Source organism: Oncorhynchus keta, chromosome 32, assembly GCF_023373465.1.
Source record: "Oncorhynchus keta strain PuntledgeMale-10-30-2019 chromosome 32, Oket_V2, whole genome shotgun sequence".
Classification (NCBI taxonomy): domain Eukaryota; kingdom Metazoa; phylum Chordata; class Actinopteri; order Salmoniformes; family Salmonidae; genus Oncorhynchus; species Oncorhynchus keta.
The window spans coordinates 13,810,581-13,836,931 of NC_068452.1; the positions used below are offsets into that span (position 1 = coordinate 13,810,581).

General features: G+C 43.4%; 2 protein-coding genes across 5 annotated transcripts in view; both read left to right on the forward strand.

Moving 5' to 3' along the window:
• ptk7a (protein tyrosine kinase 7a) overlaps positions 1-19,366 on the forward strand; it is a 39,606-nt gene extending 20,240 nt beyond the window's left edge. The window contains exons 6-20 of the mRNA XM_035746998.2: positions 3,357-3,487; positions 3,783-4,049; positions 4,509-4,645; positions 5,384-5,519; positions 7,522-7,641; positions 8,176-8,325; positions 8,702-8,846; positions 9,275-9,402; positions 9,717-9,914; positions 10,302-10,463; positions 10,584-10,837; positions 11,226-11,306; positions 11,620-11,771; positions 17,151-17,329; positions 17,764-19,366. Coding sequence (XP_035602891.1) covers positions 3,357-3,487; positions 3,783-4,049; positions 4,509-4,645; positions 5,384-5,519; positions 7,522-7,641; positions 8,176-8,325; positions 8,702-8,846; positions 9,275-9,402; positions 9,717-9,914; positions 10,302-10,463; positions 10,584-10,837; positions 11,226-11,306; positions 11,620-11,771; positions 17,151-17,329; positions 17,764-17,924 — 2,401 coding nt within the window. The 3' untranslated portion in view covers positions 17,925-19,366. The remainder of the gene's footprint in view (positions 1-3,356; positions 3,488-3,782; positions 4,050-4,508; positions 4,646-5,383; positions 5,520-7,521; positions 7,642-8,175; positions 8,326-8,701; positions 8,847-9,274; positions 9,403-9,716; positions 9,915-10,301; positions 10,464-10,583; positions 10,838-11,225; positions 11,307-11,619; positions 11,772-17,150; positions 17,330-17,763) is intronic.
• Positions 19,367-24,015: 4,649 nt separating this feature from the next.
• The window catches only part of mark1 (MAP/microtubule affinity-regulating kinase 1), a 91,785-nt gene continuing 89,449 nt past the window's right edge, over positions 24,016-26,351 (forward strand). For 2 of the 4 annotated variants that reach the window (XM_035746993.2, XM_035746996.2), the window contains exon 1: positions 24,016-24,619. In XM_035746993.2, coding sequence (XP_035602886.1) covers positions 24,569-24,619 — 51 coding nt within the window. In that variant the 5' untranslated portion in view covers positions 24,016-24,568. The remainder of the gene's footprint in view (positions 24,620-26,351) is intronic. The other 2 variants (XM_035746997.2, XM_035746995.2) reach the window with 2 other exon arrangements.

Consider the following 26,351-nt stretch of genomic DNA (forward strand, 5'->3'; position numbering starts at 1 on the left):
GAACTTCTTGTGAATCCAACCACGGTGTCAGATTTTTAAAATGCTTTACGGCGAAAGCATACCTTACGATTATTTGAGAACATCGCCCAGTTGACAAATTATTACAAACCGTAACCAGCCAAGCAGAAGCGTTACAAAACTCAGATAGAGATCAAATTAATCCCTTACCTTTGATGATCTTCGTATGTTTGCACTCAGAAGACATTCATTTACTCAATAAATGTTCCTTTTATTCAGTAAAGTTTCTTTATATCCGAAAACCTCAGTTTTGTTTGCGCGTTATCTTCAGTAATCCATTTAATTTGGGCATGCTTTTCATCCAAAATTCAGAATGCTGCCCCCTGCCCTAGAGAAGTTAAGGACTTTGAAAGTTTCTTCAGGTGCAGTCGAAAAACCATCAAGCGCTATAATGAAGCTGGCTCTCATGAGGATAGCCACAGGAACGGAAGACCCAGAGTTACCTCTGCTGCAGTTCATTAGTTACCAGCCTCAGAAATTGCAGCCCAAATAAATGCTTCAGAGTTCAAGTAAAGGACACATCTCAACATCAACTGTTTGGAGGAGACTGCGTGAATCAGGACTTCATGGTCGAATTGCTGTGAGGAAACCACTACTAAAGGACACTAATAAGAAGTGATTTGCCCTCCGCGTCGACTTGCCAAGAAACATGAGCAATGGACATTAGACTGGAGGAAATCTGAGCTTTGGTCCAAATGTGAGATTTTTGGTTTCAACCACTGTGTCTTTGTGAGACGCAGAGTAGCTGAACGGATGATTTCCGCATGTGTGGTTCCCACTGGGAAGTGTGTGTGTGCTTTGCTGGGGGATAGTGTCAGTGATTTATTTACAATTCAAGCACAATTAACACGCATTGCTACCACAGCATTGTGCAGCGATACGCCATCCCATCATGTTTGGGCTCAGTGGGACTATCATGTGTTTTTCAACAGGACAATGACGCAACACACCTCCAGGCTGTGTAAGGGTTATTTGACCAAGGAGAGTGATGAGTGCTGCATCAGATGACTTTGCCTCCACAATCATCTGACCTCAACCCAATTGGGATGGTTTGGGATGAGTTAGACCACAGAGTGAAGGAAAAGCAGCCAACAAGTGCTTTGAAGAATCTCAAATATAAAATATATTTTTATTTGTATAACACATGATTCCATGTGTTATTTCATAGTGTTGATGTCCTCACTATTCATTTTGGAGGTTGGAGTCATTAACTCGTTTTTCAACCACTTCACACATTTCTTGTTAACAAACTATAGTTTTGGCAAGTCGGTTAGGACATCTACTATGTGCATGACACAAGTAATTTATCCAACAATTGTTTACAGACAGATTATTTCACTTATAATTCACTGTATCACAATTCAAGTGGGTCAGAAGTTTACATACACTAAGTTGACTGTGCCTTTAAACCGCTTGTAAAATTCCAGAAAATGATGTCATGGCTTTAGAAGCTTCTGATAGGCTAATTTACATAATTTGAGTCAATTGGAGGTGTACCTGTGGATGTATTTCAAGGCCTACCTTCAAACTCAGTGCCTCTTTGCTTGACATCATGGGAAAATCAAAAGAAATCAGCCATGAACTTTTGTAGACCACAATTCTAATTGAACTAATTGTAGACCACAATTCATCCTTGGGAGCAATTTCCAAATGCCTGAAGGTACAACTTTCATGTATACAAACAGTAGTATGTAAGTATAAACACCACGAGACTACGCAGCCGTAATACCGCTCAGGAAGGAAACGCGTTCTGTCTCCTAGAGATGAACGTGCGAAAAGTGCAAATCAATCCCAGAACATCAGCAAAGGACCTTGTGAAGATGCTGGAGGAAACGGGTACAAAAGTATCTATATCCACAGTAAAACGAGTGAGTCCTATATCGACATAACCTGAAAGGCTGCTCAGCAAGGAAGAAGCCACTGCTCCAAAACCGCCATAAAAAAAAGCCAGACTACGGTTTGCAACTGCACATGGGGACAAAGATCGTAGTTTTTGGAGAAATGTCCTCTGGTCTGATGAAACAAAAATAGAACTGTTTGGCCATAATGACCATCGTTATGTTTGGAGGAAAAAGGGGGAGGCTTGCAAGCCGGAGAACACCAACCCAACCGTGAAGCACGGGGAGGCAGCATCATGTTGTGGGGGGGCTTTGCTGCAGGAGGTGCACTTCACAAAATAGATGGCATCATGAGGTAGGAAAATTATGGATATATTGAAGCAACATCACAAGACTTCGGTCAGGAAGTTGAATCTTGGTCGCAAATGGACAATGACTCCAAGCATACTTCCAATGTTGTGGCAAAATGGCTTAAGGACAACAAAGTCAATGTATTGGAGTGGCCATCACAAAGCCCTGACCTCAATCCCATAGAAAATGTGTGGGCAGAACTGAAAAAGCATGTGCGAGCAAGGAGGCCTTCAAACCTGAGTCAGTTACACCAGCTCCATCAGGAGGAATGGGCCAAAATTCACTCAACTTATTGTGGAAGGCTACCCAAAACGTTTGACCCAAGTTAAGCAATGCTACCAAAAACAACTTGAGTGTATGTAAACTTCTGACCTACTGGGAATGTGATGAAAGAAATATAAGCTGAATTAAATAATTTGACTATTATTCTGACATTTCGCATTCCTAAAATAAAGTGGTGACCCTAACTGACCTAAAATATTACATTTTTACAAGGATTAAATGTCAGGAATTGGGGAAAAACTGAGTGTAAATGTATTTGGCTAAGGTGCATGTAATCTCTCTCACACTCTCACACCCTGTTCCTGGAGAGCTCCCCCCCCTGAAGGTTTTCGCTCCAACCCCAGTAGTACTAACCTGACTCGGTTTATCAACCAGATAATTATTACAGTTAGGTGCCCTAGATTAGAGTTGGAGCGAAAACCTGCAGGAGGGTAGCTCTCCAGGAGATAATATATTTTATTTAGACCCTGCTGTTCAAATCCAGCTAAATATGCAGATGAGCGAGGGATAAAAATTAATAAATGGCATTATACTGTGACATGGTTCAGTGAGTTAGACATGTATGTATTACACACACACCAGATGTGTGAAGGCTAAGTACCGTCTCCTAGATGTGAATGGCGGTTTCTACTATATACATCCACTAAGCCTGTGTGTGTGCATGTTGTTTATGAATGTTTTGGAAGCATGTCGACATTGAGGTGAATTCCGCTAATGTTTTATTGTTTATTAGTATCTCTTCCAAGAGTCCTTTTTAAAATGTAAAAATATACAGAAAATGTCTAACAAGTCCTCTTTCCTGAGTTGGCCAACTTTCCAGAAAATGTTCAGTGTTTTGTTTTGATGTTTCTTTCTCTTCCTCCCTAGGTTGGTGATGTTGAACAATGGCTCCCTACTCATAACCCAGGTGAAGCCCAGAAACACTGGGCTCTACAAATGTGTAGCCAAAGGGCCCCGCGGACTCCCTGTCACTCTGGAGGCCACCGTGAACCTAGCAGGTAAGGGAGCACACACAGACATGCACAGTTTTGACACACTGTCTCAAGACAGATGTTTGAAACCTTCACTTTGTGTCTAACTCACTGTACCCTGTCACAGTATAATGCCATTTATTAAGTTTATTCCTCTCTAATCTGCACAATTTTTAGCTGGATTTGCATGGCATGGTCAACAGTTATACTCTGCAGTTGAGATGTATATATTTGTTTTGCAGTCTTAATTCATGGTTTTTGTTTTCTATTGCTGATGTCATGATGGACTATCACTTCAAATACTTCCTCCCACCCCTTACAGAGATCGAGGAGATGAGCCCCAGCCAGACCCGGGTCTTCTCGGCAAACTCCCTGGAGAGGGTGTCCTGCCGCCCCCCTCGCGGCCACCCGGAGCCCGATGTGTGGTGGGAGCAGGGCGGGGAACGCGTCCCCTTAGAGGGCAGGGTCTACCAGGACGGACTGGAGCTGGTCTTCAGCCCCACCCAGGGGGAAGACTCTGGACTGTATACCTGCGTGGGCCAGAACAAGGCCGGTACCAGGAGGCAGGAGCTGACCGTCACAGTGGCCAGTGAGTATAGACCTCAAGACCCTAAAGGCTTTTCATACTACTGAGCCAAGCCAAGCTGGTCTGGTTACACATCCACAATTGTCCCTGGAACCTTGATGAAAAGCACAATGTGAAATGAAAATATCGGAGCTAGCACAGTTTGGATCAGGTCAGCAAGATGGTGTGAAAAGGGCATTTGTGGTCAAAACGGATGAAAACGGTCTAAAATTGAGGGAAGCGGTATGTAAACTTGTCCGATTTTAAAAACCTCTAAGTTCTATTTTCCGTTGTGTAAAATTGTTCTACAGTGTGCCCTAATGAACACGACTCAGGTGTTTCACTGCTGAGGCGGGAGTTGGACAGAACTCTGAAGGACTGTGGCTCTCCAGGATTGTGGCATTTGTTGTGACCTGCAGCTGCTGAAATGTATTGGGTGTAGACACTACTTTTTAAGAGATGCTAAATGTGTGTATCCCCTAGCCCCTCCGGAGTGGGTGACGAAGCCAGAGGACAGCCAACTGGAGGAGGGCCTCCCTGGGTACCTGCATTGCCACACCCGCGCCACACCCCATCCCGAGGTTACCTGGTACCGCAACTTCATCCCCATCACTGCCGAGGTCAGTCCTGTGGTCCGAACTGTGTCCTGGTCATTCTGAAAAGAAGTGGGAATATACACAAAGAACTACTACACGCCGAGTGTACTAAACATTAGGACCACCTGCTCTTTCCATGACATAGCTTGACCAGTTAAATCCAGGTGAAAGCTATGATCCTGTATTGAAGTCACTTGTTAAATTGACTTAAGTCAGTGCAGATGAAGGGGAAGAGACGGGTTAAATAAGTACTTTTAAGCCTTGAGACGTAGATTGTGTGTGCGTTCCATTCAGAGGGTGAATGGGTAAGACAACATATTTAAAAGGACATGCAGCCAACTTGACACAACTGTGGGAATCGCAGGAGTCAACATGGGCCAGCCTCCCCGTGGAACGCTTCCGGCACCTTGTCGTCAACGCCCCGATGAATTGAGGCTGTTCTGAGGGAAACGGAGTTGCAGCTCAATATGTTATGTTTGGTACACTGAGTGTATATACTTATATTTACACACGGTTCTGGACATTGTGAATGTGATATTCTCTTGCATTGTCAAGTTCATTAAGAACCATCAAACGATAATCCATGTAATGAAATGCGTTTCTCAAATATGCCCCTGCCGGTGCATTTACATTAACTATGAAGCTGTGCTGCAATACAGATGAACTTTTTTATGCCCAGAACTATAAATATACATGAAGGTGCAATCTGTAACTTTCATTTCTATGAAACCTATCGGTAACCCATTTATCTTTTGACTGTAGGACATTCGCTTTAAGCTGTACCCCAACGGGACCCTGAGGATCAACAGCGTGGAGGTGTACGATAACCACCTGTACATGTGTCGGAGCCAGACGGAGGCTGGGAGGGTGGAGGGCCGGGCCAGGGTCTTCGTTCTTGGTGAGTGTGTATGTCTGCGCGCACATGCGTAGGTGTGAGTTTGTAAGAGAGAGACAGCATGCAAGTGTGTGGTAGTGCCATAATGTGTTTGTGGTGTGCCCTGTGTGTATGTCTATGAGCGAGAGAAAGAACTTTGTGTGTGGGAGTGCCATGTTCTATATGTGTGTATCAGGGTTTCCGTTAGCTGGTAATTGCCAGCTTTTGGCTGATTTCAAATGAAATGAAATGCCGATAAATAAAATTGGAGCCGGGCCAAAGTGCCTGGGGCTGCCCCTCTGAGGAGAGAGAGAGAGAGAGAGGAGCCTTGGCTTAGGCTACTGTTGGTTATGGAGATTTGCTCCAGGAGAATTAAGTGTTCTGATTGGATAACATTTTAAAAACACCGCTATCCTGTTGTCACAGGTGGAGAGAGGATGTTATCAGCTTTCTGTAGATATACTTTTTATTTCTATACTTTTAATTTTGAGTTCAATAGCAACTATTTTACAAATAAGATATTTGATATGGCTGTGAGATACGGAGCTGCTCATTGGCCATTGTGAGTGCATAGGCCTCATTGGTAGGCTACAACTGCAATGTTTTTGGGGACATTAAATGTACTGTTAGATTTGATGCATGGCTACTAGCATGTGTTTTGAGTTTCCACTTACTCAGGTGGTGAATTGACCCCAAATAAATTAGTCTGATATTAGATCACATAAAGATGCAGGCGAAGTCATCTCTTTTGAACCCCCAAAAATGATCAAATATTAACAGTAAAATATAACAACAATAGTATAATTTTCTACCCAAAATGCATTTCAAACACTGGAGTGGTTGGACATAAATATTTTCAATCACATGAAAAGATGCTAAACTTTTTAATTAAGCACTGAATTACTTTTAAATATTGCATGATGCTGTGAATATTTTTGGTGTGACTAAATCATGGGTTGGTGCCACCAACTGAAAAAACGTAGGGAAAATGTTAGTCTGGATCTCTGCTACAAGGGGTATGTCCCCTGTATGCCCAAGTTCTAATATTGTAGCGGACAAAGATGAGATGAATGTTGGCATGGCCAAATGCAGGCTGCAACTTCATATTCAGGTAGGATGCAATTTTGAAATATTTATTTATTGTAGTCCTATTTATTAATCTAAACCAGTTCTTTAAATATGCAAAACATGTTTCATTTCATTCTGTTGAGACATTTTTGTTGGCTAAATTTAATTTTGATCCGTCTTTTTTTCAATGCTGTGCTCTGTTATCATTAGCCTATTGCTTGCATTTGTTGGGTACGGTAGGCATTAGCCTGCCTTGTTAATTGCTACAATATAGCCGGTTCAAAACTTTATGGACAAGTGTTTCGTTTCATTCTGTTGATCCATTTTATTTTTGATATTACCGTAATAACGTTTAGATGTTTTTGAAGGTTTGGTGTTGTGTAGCCTATTATACTGCAGGCCTATAATATGAAGGTAGTGCGCACCGGTGCTCCAACTGACTTCGACATAGGAGGTGAGGAAGAATGTTTTAGGCCTACCAGACTACTACAATAAACGCTAATCTGATAGAAAATTAACAAATTATCCCCCTTCTGAACGGCTATACCTATACAGCAGACACAGTTGCCTTTCTGACAAGTATAAAGAATTTCAGTTTTGCATATGCTACACATCGAAACACAAGGAATAAATAGTATTTTGTAATTAGTTATAGACTGTTTAAGGACATCGAAGTGTTTCTTTTGGCCAATATCGCTAATTTATTGATGGATCTGGCTGCGTGGGTGGAAGACCTAATGGGTTTACGCGTCCAATGCATATGGATGACCGGTAAATGTATCAAATGTCTGAACTGTATTCTTCCTGGTCATTTGGCCAGTGCCAAATTTTCCTTACGGAAACTGTGTGTGTGTGTGTGTGTGTGTGTGTGTGTGTGTGTGTGTGCGCTTGGAGATGTGTATGCTTGTGTCTCTCTACTCTACGTTCTGTCACCAACACGGTTGTCTCCTCCCTGCAGAGAAGCTGAAGTTCACCCCCACCCCCCAGCCCTCCCAGTGTCTGGAGTTGGACAAGGAAGGCACTGTGCAGTGCTCCGCCAAGGGCCGCGAGATCCCCACCATCCAGTGGACCAAAGCAGGTGGGTGTTCAGACCTCCTTGCCTGCCTTAGGACTCAGACACACACATGTACAATGTTGCTCAATCCAATCCAAAATCTACTCTTAGCCCAAACCCCTTGTACCTAGATGCTTCTAGTTGATCTCAAAGGATAACATGGGTGTAAGCAATATGGTAATAACTTCCTAGCTTATTGGCATAGTCAGATTTTCTGGCATTTTCTGACATTGTGTAATTGTAGATGTATGTGTTTAGGGGTAGGGTCGAGGGGCTATTCAATCGAGGTGCTAGAGGGCTTAAACACTTTTTTTGTTTCTACATGTGTCTCCGACACATGAAGGTTAGAATAAAATCCAGAAGAGTATTCGACCCTCCAGGAATGGAATTTCATTAGCCTGGGCTAGGGGGTTGATATTGGACTGCTCCCTCAACTGTTACACTGTTTGTTTCCTGCTGTGGTTTCTAAATAGTTTTAGTCTATCTAATGTGTGAGCTGTGCTCCACTTGTAGGACAATAAATGTGAATCTGAATCTCCTAATATTCCCCCCTTGCAGATGGCAGTCAGCTGCCAGAGCATGTAGTACAGACCGGCGGCGTGCTCCACTTTGCACTGGTGACGAGGGACGATGCGGGAAACTACACCTGCCTGGCTTCCAACAGCCTGCAGGGCCAGATCACAGCCGCTGTGCAGCTCACCGTAGCAGGTATCCCTTCACTAACACTAGTGGCACTAATGCCAACCACACCAATGCAGATCAGACACACCACATCCTGCCACCTATACAACCAGACACCACACAGACCAAGGATCCAACGGTTGTCGTCCTCTACTTTTTAACCAGAGAATGATTTCTACCTGTGAAAAATGTGTATGATCCAGCCAGCCCGTGACAGTAATTGATTAAGTTCCAGGGTTAGGTTTAGAAACAAAAACGCCAGTACTCAAGATGGCAGAACTACGTTATCTGATTTTAACAGTGCAAATGCCATCACTAAAGCGGTCTCTAGACTCCAACACAACTAAATCCATCTTAACCAACACTTCCAATATTTCTTTATTTCCTTCTCTCTCTCTCCCAGTGTATATAACATTTAATATGGAGCCGGAGCACACCACTGTTTACCAGGGCCACACAGCCATTCTGCACTGCCAGGCCACCGGTGACCCCCAGCCCTTTATCCAGTGGAAAAAGAAAGACAAGTTCCTGGAGCCTCGCAAGAGCAGGTAGAGAACCACAACTCTGTGTTTTGTTAAGGCCCAAAGTCATTTTTGTAGTATTTGGTTTCTCATTTGTGTGTTTTTTGTTCTGAACACCGTGCTAAACAGCATGTTTGGATAGTGTGTTTTGATAGACATCTTCCCTACCATGATAAAAAAAAAACGATCTAGCCTTAGCAATATTGCTATCAGCCAGTCCTAATTCCCTTCCCTTAGGCCTAACCCTTCATTGTCTGGTAAATACAATAAGGAAAATGCAATATGGTGGAAGTGCTTTTGCTACACTGCTTATACCTCGAGACCCCTCTGATATTAAAGGGTTAAGGCCAGGGGGAAGGGGTAGAAAGTGAAATGGAACTGGATCAACTGTGAATGGGCGTAAACGAGGGAAAATAATTGAATGCCGCCACGGCCTCACTCCTTTTGCTCTCCAGGTTTCAGAAGATGCCCAACGGTTCTCTGGTCATCCACGACGTGAGTGTGGAAGACACGGGAAGCTACACATGCATCGCTGGCAACAGCTGCAATATCGGCCACACCTCGGCAGAGCTCTATGTCGTAGGTAAGACACCAGGGGGAAAAAACGAAGAAGTAAACTTTGTGTACCTGCCGCAGCTGTCTAAAGTATTGTGGTAGGTGGAGGAAATAAAGCAGTCCCCCAAACTGTAAATACTTATTTTGGCGCTTGAATGTGTAATGATAGTCGCAATGTCTCATTTAGAAAGAATGTAATTGAGAGGTGTCATCTTGAGTTGTCCACTTGACATCTGAGGTTGAGATGGTGATTCAGTAGACTCCAATAGAAGACTTTAACTCAATAGAGAAGCATATCACGTCACTGGACTCTTTTGTGTGTGTTTACGTGTGTCTCAACAGAGAAGCCTGTGCACCACTCGTTGGAGGATGACGAAAAGGCGCCATACAAGATGATCCAGACCATCGGCCTATCAGTGGGCGCCGCTGTGGCCTACATCATCATCGTCCTGGGCCTGATGTTCTACTGCAAGAAGAGACGCAACGCCAAGAGACTAAAGGGCCCCGAGGGAGAGGAGGCTGAGACAGAGCACCTCAACGGTCAGCGTTCGCAGTCGATTCCATTCAGTTGAATTCAAGTATCTGGTTTTCCTGGTAGTGTGAAATGTATTGAAAACATTACAAGTATGCAGTACAACAACTACACATTGACATTTATTACTAGTGACGTGCACCAATATGTAAAGTCAATATTGGTGTCGGCATTTAAAAAAATACAATATTAATAAATGGCTAATTAAAATAAACACATCCTCTTGAAGCTCTAAAACGAAACTGTTTCAAGTGATTCATTTAATTTCCATGGCTGTATTTCTTTCTGTACCTACATTTCTGTACCTAGAAATAAGAAAAGGACGATGGAGTATGTACAAGCAGTCATGTTTAGTTACCGGTATTGAAGGATGCCATTTTGTCCTGGCACTACAGGGGGCACGGTGCAGACCAACGGACAGGCCACCGCTGAGATCCAGGAGGAGGTGGCACTGACCAACATGGGCACCACGGCCAGCAGCTCCAGCAACAAGCGCCACAGCAGCCACGACAAAGGGCACTACCCCCGCGCCAACCTGACCACCATCACCACTCTGGGTATAGAGCAACGCATGCATGTGTACACACACGTCGTCATTGGAAATAAGAATTGGTTCTTTGTTGACCTGTATAAATAAAGGCTATATAAAATTATATTGATTCCCCTCTCCTACACAGGGAAAGGTGAGTTTGGCGAGGTGTTCCTGGCCAAAGCCAAGGGCATCATGTCGGCAGGAGGAAGAGGCAGTGAGGATGAGGAGGAGACGGTGGTGCTGGTGAAGAGTCTGCAGACGCGGGATGAGACTCTGCACCTGGAGTTCCGTCGCGAGGTTGAGATGTTCGGCAAGCTGGGCCACCCCAACCTTGTGTGCCTACTGGGCATGTGTAGAGAAGCCGAGCCTCACTACCTCATACTGGAGTATGCTGAATTGGTAAGGAGGGAGCTACCTGCTTTACGCTCCAGGGTGAAGTTTCCCCTAGGTACAGATCTGGGGTCAGCTTCCCCTCCCCCAAACCTTAACCATTAGTGGGGGAAATGCTAAACTGACCCAAGATCAGTGTCTTCGGGCAACTTAACTTCACCCTACTCCCTACACACACACACTTTATTTATGTATACGACATGGCAGTCAATTGCATCATTGAAATACATGGGTATTAAGGTTAAATGCCTTGATAAAATAAAGACTATTTAAAATATGAGCTACGTACGAACACACTGACCCCAGTGCATTGAAAAATGTGTGCGGGTGTACTTAAAAAAAACAAAAAAACATCCATGATTTAGCATCCACCCCAGACTTGTGTATATGTTCCTAGGGGGACCTGAAGCAATACCTCAAGATGTCCAAGAACAAGGAGGAGAAACCCAAGTCCCATCACCTCGGTACCAAGCAGAAGGTCAGTTTACACACACACACACACACACAAGAAGGCATAAATGAGCATCTTAATTAGGGTTAGCTTCAGTGCAGTAGGCCAGGATTTGGTAGCTGGTGCTTATAGTAAGGCTCTCCTGTTGCATCATGCCACTGGCTTTCACTGTCTGTTGGACCACTCAAGAAGGAGAAACAGATTAACCAGAAGATGTCATTTTAAAAAAGCCATTCAAATGCTTAAAACATGCGCACTAACTCACTCACTTGAAGGCATATATATGCTTGAAAACACAGTGATTTAATGCTCCGTATGTCCCACTCTCTCTTTCCCTCAGGTGGGAGTGTGTCTGCAGGTTGCCCGGGGGATGGAACATCTATCCAATCAGCGCTTCGTCCACAAGGACCTAGCCACCCGCAACTGTCTGATCAGCGCCAAGAGACAGGTCAAGGTGTCTGCACTGGGGCTCAGCAAAGATGTCTACAACGAGTAAGATTACAATTGATTAAATCTTGATTTAACCAGGAAAGATCCCTTGCGGTTGAAAACCATACTTATGGTTTTTATTAATTTCAATAAACAGCATAATTGTATCGATAATTTAGATTTCCCAAAGTCTCCATTTAAAGAGACCTGTGATAAGTATAGTGAAAAAGGCACCAACAGAGATGGCCACCTCGCTTCGCGCTCTTAGGAAACTATGCAGGATTTTGTTTATGTATTTCTTACACTGTTGAGTTTATTAATTCAACCATTTTTTAAAATTTAAAAGCACACGCAACTTGAAAAAGCCATACATGCATAAAATTGAGGATAACGCACAATAAAGTCTGGGAATTATTTCCATTGTGGTCCTCTTGAGACAAGATGGCTAGACAAGATCGAACACAGTATGACAGTGAAATCATTTTTTTTTAAACATAGAAGAACATCAATCTCATGATTCCAGTTACATTATAGGGGTTATTCATATGGGCACAGAAGACATCAAACATATTTTTACTTTCTTTTTAAAGCTGCCCAGAGAGGACGTTGTTTTTATAGGCAGAGGCAACTCATTCCATTCTGAGGCTACAGTATACAAGAAAGTACCTTTCCCAGCATTACTCCTGAACCTGTATAAACACACATCAGCAACACCTGATCTGGTGCTGTGATTGTGTGCATCCCTAACACGAGGAAAGTAATCTTGTAAACCAAATCTAGTCTAATCTGGGACACCCTAGCATCAACAGGCAGCCAGTTTAGTTCCTGAAAGCAGCTCCTGCCTATGAGTATGTGGACTCACCTTCAGTACTACCCTGATCAGCTTATTCTGGGCTATCTGGAGCTTCCCCTTCATAAGTTTAGATAAGCCCCCAAACCAGGAAGTGCTAGCATAGTCAAAATGGAATTGAATGAGGGCAGTAGCTATCAGGAAAGCTTAAGTCTTATTACAAGTCTTATTACATACAGCCGGGAGAAACTATTGGATATAAGAGCAATGTCAACTTACCAACATTATGACCAGGAATACAACTTTCCCCCGAAGCGGATCCTTTGTTTGGTCCACCACCCAGGACAATGGATCGGATCCCAGCAGGTGACCCAAAACCACGGCTCCGCAGACGGAGCGGTCTTCTGGCCAGGCTCCGTAGACGGGCCCACTGCTCCAGAGTATACTACTTGCCAATGTCCAGTCTCTTGACAACAAGGTAGACGAAATCCGAGCAAGGGTTGCCTTCCAAAGAGACATCAGAGATTGTAACATTCTCTGTTTCACGGAAACATGGCTCCCTCAGGATACGTTATCAGAGTTGGTACAGCCACCTGGTTTGTTCACGAATCGCACCGACAGAAACAAACATCTCTCTGGTAAGAAGGGTGAGGGTGTATGCCTTATGATTAACGAGTCGTGGTGTGGTCATAACAACACACAGGAGCTCCAGTCCTTTTGTTTATCTGACGTAGAATTCCTTACAATCAAATGCGGACTGCATTATCTACCGAGAGAATTCTCTTTGATTATAATCACAATCGTGTGTATACCCCCCCACACCCCAAAGCAGACACCTCGGCGGCCCTGAAATAACTTTATTGGACTCTATGTAAAACTAGAAACCACATATCCTGAGACTGCATTTATTGTAGCTGAGGATTTTAACAAGACTAATCTGAAAACAAGGCTCCCCAAATTTGATCAGCATATCAAATGCGTGACCCGGGCCGGCAAAACTCTGGATCATTGTTACTCTAAATTCCGTGACTCATACAAAGCTTGCCTTCCTTTCGGCAAATCTGACCACGACTCCATTTTGTTGCTCCCAGCCTGCAGGCAGAAACTAGAACAGGAAACGCTCAGGTCTGTTCAACGCTGGTCCAACCAAATTTGATTCCACTCTTCAAAATTGCTTCGATCACGTGGACTGGGATATGTTCCGGATAGCGTTGAACAACAACATTGATGTATACGCTGATTCAGTGAGCGAGTTTATTAGCAAGTGCATCTGTGATTATTAAAACCTTCCCCAACCAGAAACCGTGGATTGATTGCAGCATTCGCCCAAAACTGCTCTATACTGACTGCTTTTAATCAGGACAAGGCGACCGGAAACATGACCGAATTCAAACAGTGTAGCTATTCCCTCCGCAAGGCAATCAAACAAGCTAAGCGTCAGTATAGAGGCAAAGTAGAGTCGCAATTCAACGGCTCAGACACGAGAGGTATGTGGCAGGGTCTACAGTTGTGGCCAAAAGTTTTGAGAATGACACAAATATTAATTTTCACAAAGTTTGCTGCTTCAGTGTCTTTAGATATTTTTGTCAGATGTTACTATGGAATACTGAAGTATAATTACAAGCATTTTGTAAGTGTCAAAGGCTTTTATTGACAATTACATGAATTTGATGCAAAGAGTCAATATTTGCTGTGTTGACCCTTCTTTTTCAAGAACCCTGCAATCCGCCCTGGCATGCTGTCAATGAACTTTTGGGCCACATCCTGACTGATGGCAGCCTATTCAATGCTTGAAGTTTGTCAGAATTTCTGGGTTTTTGTTTGTCCATCTGCCTCTTGAGGATTGACCACACATTCTCAATGGGATTAAGGTCTGGGGAGTTTCCTGGCCATGGACCCAAAATATTTGTTTTGTTCCCCGAACCACTTGCCTTATGGCAAGGTGCTCCATCATGCTGGAAAATGCATTGTTCTTCACCAAACTGTTTCTGGATGGTTGGGAGAAGTTGCTCTCGGAGGATGTGTTGTACCATTCTTTATTCATGGTTGTGTCCTCAGGCAAAATTGTGAGTGAGCCCACTCCCTTGGCTGAGAAGCAACCCCACACATGAATAGTCTCAGGAAGCTTTACTGTTGGCATGACACAGGACTGATGGTAGCGTTCACCTTGTCTTCTCCGGGCAAGCTTTTTTCCGGGAGAGAAGTGGCTTCTTTGCTGCCCTTCTTGACACCAGAGCATCCTCAAAGTCTTCGCCTCACTGTGCGTGCAGATGCACTCACACCTGCCTGCTGCCATTCCTGAGCAAGCTCTGAACTGGTGGTGCCCCGATCCCGCAGCTGAATCAACTTTAGAAGACGGTCCTGGCGCTTGCTGGACTTTCTTGGGCGCCCTGAAGGCTTCTTCACAACAATTGAACCGCTCTCCTTGAAGTTCTTGATGATCTGATAAATGGTTGATTTAGGTGCAATCTTACTGTAAGGAATATCCTTGCCTGTGAAGCCTTTTTTGTGCAAAGCAATGATGACTGCACGTGTTTCCTTGCAGGTAACCATGGTTGACAGAGGAAGAACAATGATTCCAAGCACCACCCTCCTTTTAAAGCTTCCAGTTATTAATTATTATTATTATTATGTTATTCGAACTTAATCAGCATGACAGAGTGATCTCCAGCCTTGTCCTCGTCAACACTCACACCTGTGTTAACGAGAGAATCACTGACAGGATGTCAGCCGGTCCTTTTGTGGCAGGACTGAAATGCAGTGGAAATGTATTTTTGTGGTTCAGTTGCATGGCAAAGAGGGACTTTGCTATTAATTGCAATTCATCTGATCGCTCTTCATAACATTCTGGAGTATATGCAAATTGCCAGCATACAAACTGAGGCAGCAGACTTTGTGAAAATTAATTTGCGTCATTCTCACAACTGTACAGTCAGTCACAGACTAAAAAAGAAAACCGACCCCGATGTCCATGCTCCCAAACAGACTAAACATTTTTTTTGCTCTCTTTGAGGACAATACAGTGCCACCGACACGGCCCGCTTTCAAAACCTGCGGGCTCTCTTTCACTGCAGCCAACGTGAGTAAAACATTTAAACGTGTTAACCCTCGCAAGGCTGCCGGCCCAGACAGCATCCCGAGCCGTGTCCTCAGAGCATACGCAGACCAGCTGGCTGGTGTGTTTACGGACATATTCAATCAATCCCTATCCCAGTCTGCTGTTCCCACATGCTTCAAGAGGGCCACCATTGTTCCTGTTCCCAAGAGAGCTACGGTAACTGAGCTAAACGACTATCACCCTGTAGCACTCACTTCCGTCATCATGAAGTGCTTTGAGAGACTAGTCAAGGATCAGATCACCTCCACCCTACCTGACACCCTAGACCCACTCCAATTTGCTTATCGCCCCAAAAGGTTCACAGACGACGCAATTGCAATCACACTGCACACTCCCCTAACCCATCTGGACAAGAGGAATACCTATGTAAGAATGCTGTTCATTGTCTACAGCTCAACATTTAACACCATAGTACCCTCCAAACTCATCATTAAGCTCGAGACCCACCCAACTGGGTCCTGGACTTCCTGATGGGCCACCCCCAGGTGGTGAGGGTAGGAAAATATCTCCACCCCGCTGATCCTCAACACTGGGGCTGCACAAGGGTGCATTCTCAGCCATCTCCTGTACTCCCTGTTCACCCACGACTGCGTGGCCATGCACGCCTCCAACTCAATCATCAAGTTTACAGACGACACTACAGTGGTAGGCTTGATTACCAACACCGATGAGACGGCCTACAGGGAGAAGGTGAGGGCCCTCGGAGTGTGGTGTCACACTCAACGTCAAACAAAAACAAAGTTGATGATTGTTTACTTCAAGAAACAGCAGAGGGGGCACCCCTTATCCACATCAACGGCACAGTAGTGGAGAAGGTGGAAAGTTCCTCTGCGTACACATCACGGACAAACTGAAATGGTCCACCCACACAGACAACTGGTGAAGAAGGCACAACAGCGCCTCTTCAACCTCATTTAGGCTGATGAAATTTGGCTTGTCACCAAAAACACTCAAACTTTTACAGATGCACAATCAAGAGCATCCTGTCGGGCTGTATCACCGCCTGGTACAGCAACTGCTCCGCCCACAACCGCAAGGCTCTCCAGAGGGTAGTGAGTTCTGCACAACGCATCACCGTGGGCAAACTACACCACCTGATGATGTCACAGGAAGGCCATCATCAAGGACAACAACCACCTGAGCCACTGCCTGTTCACCCTGCTATCATTCAGAAGGCAAGGGCAGTACAGGTGCATCAGAGCTGGGGCCGAGACAAAAAAAAAACAAGTTTATCTAAAGGCCATCAGACATCACTAACATTGATTAGCTGCTGCCAACATACTGACTACTACTGATTACTTGTTAGATGTTACTGCATGGTCGGAACTAGATGCACAAGTATTTCGCTACACTCTCATTAACATCTGCTAACCATGTTAATGTGACCAATAAAATTTGTTTGATTTGATGAATTGACAGATTAAATTGTGGCGACACCCAGTGGCCAGACTACCAAACAACATACCAAACAACACCCAAAGTGGAGGTTACCTTAGTCCTGGTGCTGACCTGTGTGTCCTCTCTCCCCCTCCAGTGAGTACTATCACTACCGGCAGGCGTGGATCCCTCTGCGTTGGCTGCCAAGCGAGGCCGTGTTCGAGGACGACTACTCCACCAAGACGGACGTGTGGTCCTTCGGCGTGCTCATGTGGGAGGTGTTTAGCCTGGGCGAGCTACCGCACTCTGCGCTCGACCACGACAAGGTCCTCGAAGGTGAGGCCAGTCGAACTGGAGCTTGAAGTGTTATTGAAGGATGCTACTTCACCCCAGATGGGGGTAGAAGTCCACTATTCTAGTGTCACACATTTTGTCACCCTCCTAATGGTTACTTTACTTTGCCTGCTCATAGTTGTTTAAAACTACACAATGCATAACATACCAGATGACGTCACCAATGTCACTAGAGGATGTTGCACACACAAATTTAAAAATAAATATTTTTTATAAAACCTGCTGTTTTCACATATGTTTACATTGCGGTAATGCTGGAGATGAATATAAGGTTCAAAAGTGGTGGAATTCCCCTTTAAGGTTTATTGCTCTGTTCTGTACTTATTTCTCTATCCCTCCTTCTTTCACCTCTTTCCCTGCATCTTGCTCGCTCTCACCCCATGTGTGTTGTTCTCTCACGTCTACCCCTCTACCAGAGCTGAGAGAGGGCCGTGGGAAGCTGCCCCTGCCCCAGGGTTGTCCTTCCCGGGTGTACAAGTTGATGACTCGCTGTTGGGCCCCCAGCCCTAAGGACCGCTCCTGCTTTAGCGACATCGTCTCTGCCCTCAGCGAACTGCCCTCCGAGAGCAAGGTGTAACACACACACGGCCCAGGTGCACTGTGTGTGTGAGGGTATGAATGTGTTAGGAATGGGGGGAGGTGACAAGTGTGTGTGTGTGTGAGAGCAGTTGTGTACAAATGTGATTAAGTCCACACACACACAAAACCGGTGGATCAGTGTGTATGTGAAGGACGTATAGAGGTGTTGGCGTGTGTGCGTGAGCATGCATGTTTTGGCCTTTTTGAATTTGTGTGTCTCGCACTCCAGGACTATCCTACTCTGCCTTGTTGGCCTCTGTATTTAGCGACTGCAAGAGCAGAAAGAGTCTCTTAACAACAAGGAACTTTGGTCCCAATGAGGACCCAGCCGAGAAGAGATCAACATCCGACGAGCTTCTCCTTCACGTCTCTATGGATTAAAATGACATTTTTTTTACAATGAGGACTTATATTGTGCCTTAGGTCAAATGGTGTCTATAACATTTAATCTAGAAACTAATGAGTTAATGTTGGCACGGTTTTCACCCCAATTGGATCTTTTCTGTTGCTCATGTTTGCGAATGGACAAGACAGAAGGGACATTTTCTGCCCAGAGCCAAACGGGACATTAAGGTACAACCTCTTCAGGCGTAAAAATCGAGTGTCTCACCCTGTTAGATATGATCAGAACAAGGTGAAGGGCCAGCGGTGGCATTATTACACTTGTGTGGCGTTTAGCTGGAGTGTGGATGGAATCAACGCTCACAACACTAGTTTTCCTTGCCTTGAAGGTACATCTTTGGTTTATTTAAAGTATAGTCATGACCGTATATGAATTAGCTTCAACATGCTATTTGAGTAAAGGTAACAGATCATCTGAGCTGTAGCATTGTAGGCTAGCTATAGGCCATCCTGTCATGGACAGTTTTGTACTCCTATCAAAGATGTCTGAATATTACTGCTCCATTTGCCCATCATTCATCCAATCCTATCGCGACCTGAGCTTTTTCAATCAGAGTGGGAGAAACCTTTCTTTGTAGTGCTTTGTATTCATGTTTACAACATGCACTGATCACAACTATACCTTTTTGTATTCTAGAATAATTGTTTTGGAGACCTGTTAACTTATTTTCAAGGTCCTTTTTTGTATGTTTTCACTGTATAGAAAGGTACTAAGCTTCTTTGATATAATTGTTTTATGTGCAAGGCATTTAAGGATTTGTGTGGAATAGTTCATTTGTCATTTATTGAACCAAAACATATGGAATTAAGGTTCTCCTGAAAAAAAAATGTGTAAGTGCCTGGCAAATGAAGGACTTTGCATCAGTCTTGCTATTGTTTTAATATTTACTTTTTTACTTGAACATTTTTATACATTGCAGATTTTCCCTTTGTTTTTATGTACAAAATGTTGTAGTAATTTGGATATTGGTTCTATTTTAAGTGTTTATACAAACATACATGCCGCTGGTCCAATAAAATCCTTTTGTTGTAAATGTACCTTTTCTGTTTGTACGCCGTTTGGGAAATATTGTGCATATAGCCATTATTAACAAATATAAGATCTCACTGGTAACATGTAGAGTTTGGCTTGAGTAAGAGTACACCTTAATTTAAAAAAAAATCTATCAACAGTTGAACAAAAAATAACCCTCTGCAAGGATATTCAAGCTTTGTCCAAAGTTAATATTGGTATCATCAAACTCAAGTCTGTATTGTTTTGTCTTTGAGGGTCAGTCCAGCTTGCAGAGTGGAGGATCTGTGAATCCTAAATCCAGCATAGTGTGGCTCCGTGAACGTGGTGTGGAATGCATGCAGAGGAACACTTGACCCACGTGAATCGATTAGGTAGAATCGCAGGCCGTCTTTGGGCCAGTTCAGATAAACCCCAAACTGACTGATGAGCGCAGGCCAGCTCTCAAGAGGAAGGATAGAACTTGATCCCCCAGCCTTTGCATTTTGCTCCATGTACTCCTTCACTACTCCATCTGAGTCTGTTTAGACATCACCCCCACTGATATGGCTCTGGGTTTCTCTCCTCCAGTCCACTCTCCCTCCCAGCAACAGTGGTCCAATAGCTGCTCTTGACATAACAACCCAAAGGGATTCTGAGGTTCAACGGGAGATGTTGGTTTCCTCTGTCCTACAGTGTCAGCCGATAGGCATCAGAGGGACAGATTTCTCTATCAGACTGCTAATATCATTTGTCATAACTAAGACGGATGGGGACTATGATCTGTAACAACAACATTCTTTTGAAGAGTTATGCTAATTGAAATACGTTTCCCCCCAGCTATATTAGGACAAAGTTTTGAACTCACATTTCACAAGCCCTGGTTTGTTTCAGCATCAAATGGTCCACAAGATGGAAAAATGTTAACCGTTACTGAGTTGCAAAGTTCTCCACAATGGTTCTAGAGGACTAAGACAGACAAGGCATTAAGACCAACCCTGCTGTAGCCCACATTTACTTCAGCGTCTCCAGCCTAGTGTGGATCCTCCAGCACAGCAGAGAGCAGTTGCAGTCCTAGCTGCTTTTAGCAAGCCGGTATATTTACAGTGCATTCTGAAAGTTCAGACCCCTTCACTTTTTTGGCACAAATCAACTGTCTTTCAACTGTCTTTGTCGTCCTATCTTGATTGCTCTCCGGTAATAGGGTCAAGTGCAGCAAAGAAAGAACTAGCTTTTTGTGCGTATGGAACGTTTCTTGGATCTTTTATTTCAGCTCATGAAACATGGGACCAACACTTTACATGTTGTGTTTTTATATTTTTGTTCAGTGTATTATCTTTATTTAGTTTGAGTTTTCTTCTAAACTGTGGGCAAAAATCAAGTTTTTGTATGTTACTAATTTAACAACATATATTGCAGGATAAATCAATGTTAAAGTTTACATACCTGGCCAGATTTTCTTATCAGCATGAATTACAGTGGGTCAAAAAAGTATTTAGTCAGCCACCAATTGTGCAAGTTCTCCCACTTAAAATGATGAGAGAGGCCTGTAATTTCCATCATAGGTACACTTCAACTATGACAGACAAAATGAGAGAAAAAAATCCAGAAAATCACATTGTAGGATTTTTCATGAATTTATTTGCAAATTATGGTGGAAAATAAGTATTTGGTCACCAACAAACAAGCAAGATTTCTGGCTCTCACAGACCTGTAACTTCTTCTTTAAGAGGCTCCTCTGTCCTCCACTCGTTACCTGTATTAATGGCACCTGTTTGAACTTGGTATCAGTATAAAAGACACCTGTCCACAACCTCAAACAGTCACACTCCAAACTCCACTATGGCCAAAACCAAAGAGCTGTCAAAGGACACCAGAAACAGAATTGTAGACCTGCACCAGGCTGGGAAGACTGAATCTGCAATAGGTAAGCAGCTTGGTTTGAAGAAATCAACTGTGGGAGCAATTATTAGGAAATGGAAGACATACAAGACCACTGATAAGCTCCCTCGATCTGGGGCTCCACGCAAGATCTCACCCCGTGGTGTCAAAATTATCACAAGAACGGTGAGCAAAAATCCCAGAACCACACGGGGGGACCTAGTGAATGACCTGCAGAGAGCTGGAACCAAAGTAACAAAGTACCATCAGTAACACACTACGTCGCCAGGGACTCAAATCCTGCAGTGCAAGACGTGTCCCCCTGCTTAAGCCAGTACATATCCAGGCCCGTCTGAAGTTTGCAAGAGAGCATTTGGATGATCCAGAAGAAGATTGGGAGAATGTCAGATAAAACCAAAACAGAACTTTTTGGTAAAAACTCAACTCGTCGTGTTTGGAGGACAAAGAATGCTGAGTTGCATCCAAATAACACCATACCTACTGTGAAGCATGGGGGTGGAAACATCATGCTTTGGGGCTGTTTTCTGCAAAGGGACCAGGATGACTGATCCGTGTAAAGGAAAGAATGAATGGGGCCATGTATCGTGAGATTTTGAGTGAAAACCTCCTTCCGTCAGCAAGGGCATTGAAGATGAAACGTGGCTGGGTCTTTCAGCATGACAATGATCCCAAACACACCGCCCGGGCAACGAAGGAGTGGCTTCGTAAGAAGCATTTCAAGGTCCTGGAGTGGCCTAGCTAGTCTTCAGATCTCAACCCCATAGAAAATCTTTGGAGGGAGTTGAAAGTCTGTGTTGCCCAGCAACAGCCTCAAAACATCACTGCTCTAGAGGAGCTCTGCATGGAGGAATGTGCCAAAATACCAGCAACAGTGTGTGAAAACCTTGTGAAGACTTACAGAAAACGTTTGACCTATGTCATTGCCAACAAAGGCTATATAACAAATGATTGAGGTAAACTTTTGTTATTGACCAAATACTTATTTTCCACCATAATTTGCAAATAAATTCATTAAAAATCCTACAATATGATTTTTCTGGATTTTCATTTTCTCATTTTGTCTGTCATAGTTGAAGTGTACCTATGATGGAAATTACAGGCCTCTCATCTTTTTAAGTGGGAGAACTTGCACAGTTGGTGGCTGACTAAATACTTTTTTGCCCCACTGTAGATTAGAATAAAAGTGGGGCTTTTATTGCTCATAGGCTGGGATCCGCACTATGCAGCTGTTGCAAAGAGCGCAATTTTCACTGGCTGTCCATTGGTTTCAAAGACAATGATTGATAGTCACCTTGAACTTCTTGAATTCAATCATTATTGGGTTCATATACACACTTAGATTTGTGAATAGCCATCCACAACAACCAAAATCTGTAAGGCGCAAATAGCTAAACGAGAGAGCAGCAGTGTGATTCACATCAATTCGCTGTGTAGATATCAATAATAAATTATATCCGGATCGCCGTAGACTACACCACTGCTGTCATCCTTTCCTCCAAGCGTTTATTACATTTCATAATCTTCGGATGCCGACAGCAGTCGCACCATTGTAAGACATAGCTTGTACTGTAGCCGACGAAAGTTTATTTGTGCTCTTTTCCCGCGATACATCAAACACATTTGGTGTGTCATCATAGTGGTCAGACTGGGTCAGGTGGAACAGATTTAAATGTGCGCCTTTTTCAATGCTGATTTCAATGTCATCGAGAAAACAGTAGTGTCAAATATTTTTTCCCCGCAAACATCCTTACTGAATTTAAACGTAATCTTCAAATTAATCATCTTGTTTTTCAAAAGTCTCAATTGATTACAATATTTATGCTGGTAACGGATTACAGTTACCGTTCTTGTAATCCCTTACATGTAACGGATTCCATGAAATCCGTTACTCCCCAGCCCCGCCTAACGTACCCTACAGGGTAAACAATTGCCATTCAACCAGTTTTGAAAAGAGAAAACATTCTGCTCCATTGTAAAGTGCAAGGGTGCCACACTATTTGAGCACAACTGTAAGTGTATTTCATTACCTTGCAAATCACACATTGAACCTGATATCAAATCGTGTCACATGCTTCCTAAACAACGAGATGTAAAGTAGACTAACAGTGAAATGCTGATTTACAGGCCCTTCAAAATGCAGAGGGGGGGAAATGAGTAACGATAACTTGCCTATGTACACGGGGTACCAGAAATGTAGCATAACATAGGATGATGACCTTGGCGGAAAGGGAATAGGGGATACCTAGTCACTTGTATAACTGAACGCTATCATATAGATTCAATCTCAGGCGTTTTAGGGTACAGCAAAGGCAAATGAACATAATCAATGCAATTCCGAATTATAAGCGCTAGATGGCACCATTGGCAAATTTAACTCGTTTTTGACATTGCAAATAATAGACGAAATTCTTAGGTATGGCTTTTTAGTTCTGTTATTGCTAAACAAGGTGATACTTTCCTTGTATTTTTAATGAATGTATACGAAGTCGATGCATTTTAACCAGGAATCAATGACCAATTCGCTTAGAAATTATGGTATGCTTACAAATACGGTACTTCGAATGTTTAGGAAGGTCATTCTTTAAATCTCGAGATGATTTTACATCCCAAGAATGATGATCATGGTGATGCTTTCCAAACAAGCAGTTCCCACATGCATATCCTTGGCAGCATATGTCAACAATCAAGAACCTCATCCTGCTACCACAAATACGTCCTTTTAACCATTTTCTTACATTCATATTAAAACCCTCCCCTCCCCTCTCCTTCCTCCCCCCTCGCTTTGATCTAGGTTGCTCGATCCCTCTCTCGCCACCTGGCGTTGCTACTGTCATATGTTCTTTCGTCTTACAGCGTTGCGAAGGAATATAATGTTGTTGCTTGCATGCATTCTATAAAAGATACTCCATGAACACGGGTTGTACCCGGGTAGGCTACCCTGCGCCCAAGCCTTTTGGGAGGGGAGAATGAAGTTCGCTCCTGTGTAGGGTGTTGTTTTTACTACTACTCCCCCATCTCGCGTTCGTTTTCCTAGTGTGTGTCAGCATATATATCAGGGTGGATCAATGCTGGATTCTTTCCTTCATACAAACTCCTATCCGTTCTTTCGGCCCGCTACACCCGCTTGCCTCGTACCCGGGGGCGCATCTATCAGCATAGATAGACCTGCGCTGGCTCCGAGCGGGCCTTGAGGTAGATATGCTGTAGTGTGGAATACTCCCTTTGGACGGTCGGGTAGGAAATGCCGGTGGTGTAAAAAAAAAAAAAGACAAGTCAAATTCAAATTTTTACTCGTCGCACTGTTCTCGGCGGCTGCCAAGCTCGGGGCTTAGCGGCCTGTACACAAAATGTCGACCAGAACGCCATTACCCACAGTGAATGAGCGTGATACAGAGAATGTAAGTATCCTATGTTCCTTCTTCCCTATGGCCTATATTTTCCTAAGGACGATATTATTTTTGGCTGAGTTTGTGTGGTGATACCTTGTGAATCACAATAACGCTAACATTGGGCTTGTTTGTGTAACCTATCGGTCAGCAAGCTAGCCGCATAGCCCACTGGGGATTTAGCTAACGTTACCCATCCTCTGCCATTGTCATTTTTTAAACATTATTGCATTTGAAATCGTTTCATCAGATCAATTTTTACGCATGCCATTGTAGGTTAAGACTACAGGTAAACATTCATATTTGTAGTAGCTAGAATTTGGCCATGTTTGCGTGGAAGACTGCGTCCTAAAAGATCTGATGCTTTCGGTTATCTATGACTGGGAAACCGTTGCCCACAAATCAGATACAATGTTACCTTGTGTCTGCCGGTCCTCGCTGATTATTAGAGTCAACGTTACACCGTATCTTAATTTCTGGAGGGGGCCCGTTTTGAAAATGTGCCATATCATAGGACAATTTCTATTGTTAGCTTACTGCAACATTAGATCAAGACCATGTTCAAAAGCTGTGACTCAACTTGGAGATCATGGTAGGCCTACGTGCGGGAAGAAGTCTAGCTCAGCAGGCCGTCTAAGTGCCTTGACTGATTACCGTCTGTCGTACTGTAGTTAATGACGCATTTTGCTCTGATTAAGACAATTAACATGGCTTTCAGGTAGTTGTTACAGGTAGGGCCAAGTAGTTACATCAATTTTTTTGACTTGTAATTTAATGATAGGCTAAATACCCATTCATTCTTTAAGAATGTAACTCATAAATGCCTCATGGGTTTAGTTCAACTGTCTTACCCCCAAATATAAGCTTTTACTCCTGTTTGTAACAATGTCATTGTTAAACACTCAAAACATGGAACTCTCATGGATGGTCAGTCTGCATCCACAAATCTGTCTTTGAGTTTGAAAATTCAGATGTCAAAACGGAGGTTGTGACCAATGATGTATATAAACCCTGGATTGCAGATCCTATGTATTGGCCATTGACAGTCTTTGAAGCCACCGGTCGGCCATATTGACACTCCCTGGAAGGCACAGTCCTCCACAGGAATTAATGGAATTCTACATTATTTCAATTAAATGTTTTTAAAGGCAAAAGTACATATATTTAACGTTTTTGATGTGGACAGTAGAATGAGTCATCTCAAAAAATTACTTTAAGGAATGTTTTTTTTAGATTTTAATTTTTTATTTAGAAGTTTAGCTCACATAATATAATTTAAACATATGCATTAAAGTGACAGATTTTTCACCTAGTCGTCTCGGAGATTCGAACCAGCAACCTTTCCGTAACTGGCCCATCTCTCTTAATCGCTAGGTCAGGAAAGCTGCAGAAGGGCGTGCAGGTTACTATCATTTATCAGTGCAATTTTGACGGCCAACTAAAAGCTGAAAAGTTTGAGGGCTTATCTACTGTTCCCTCTTTAGATTTTAGCTCATCTCTCTCTGGCTAACATTAGCTGTTGATCTTGTTGTTGATAGGAAACTGAGGGAGAGTGAGTCTACCTTTTTCATGGTTGTTTCATCAATGGGACTGTAAAGTTCCCAAATGTAAGAGGACTCCCGTTGTATTTATATATTTTCATAAATCTGTTCAGGTGTATTTTGTGGCTTTTGGTGACTGCTTTGTAATGATCTAAAGTTGCGCTGTTGCTACTGCCTGTAAACACAGTCTGGTTCAAAGTGAA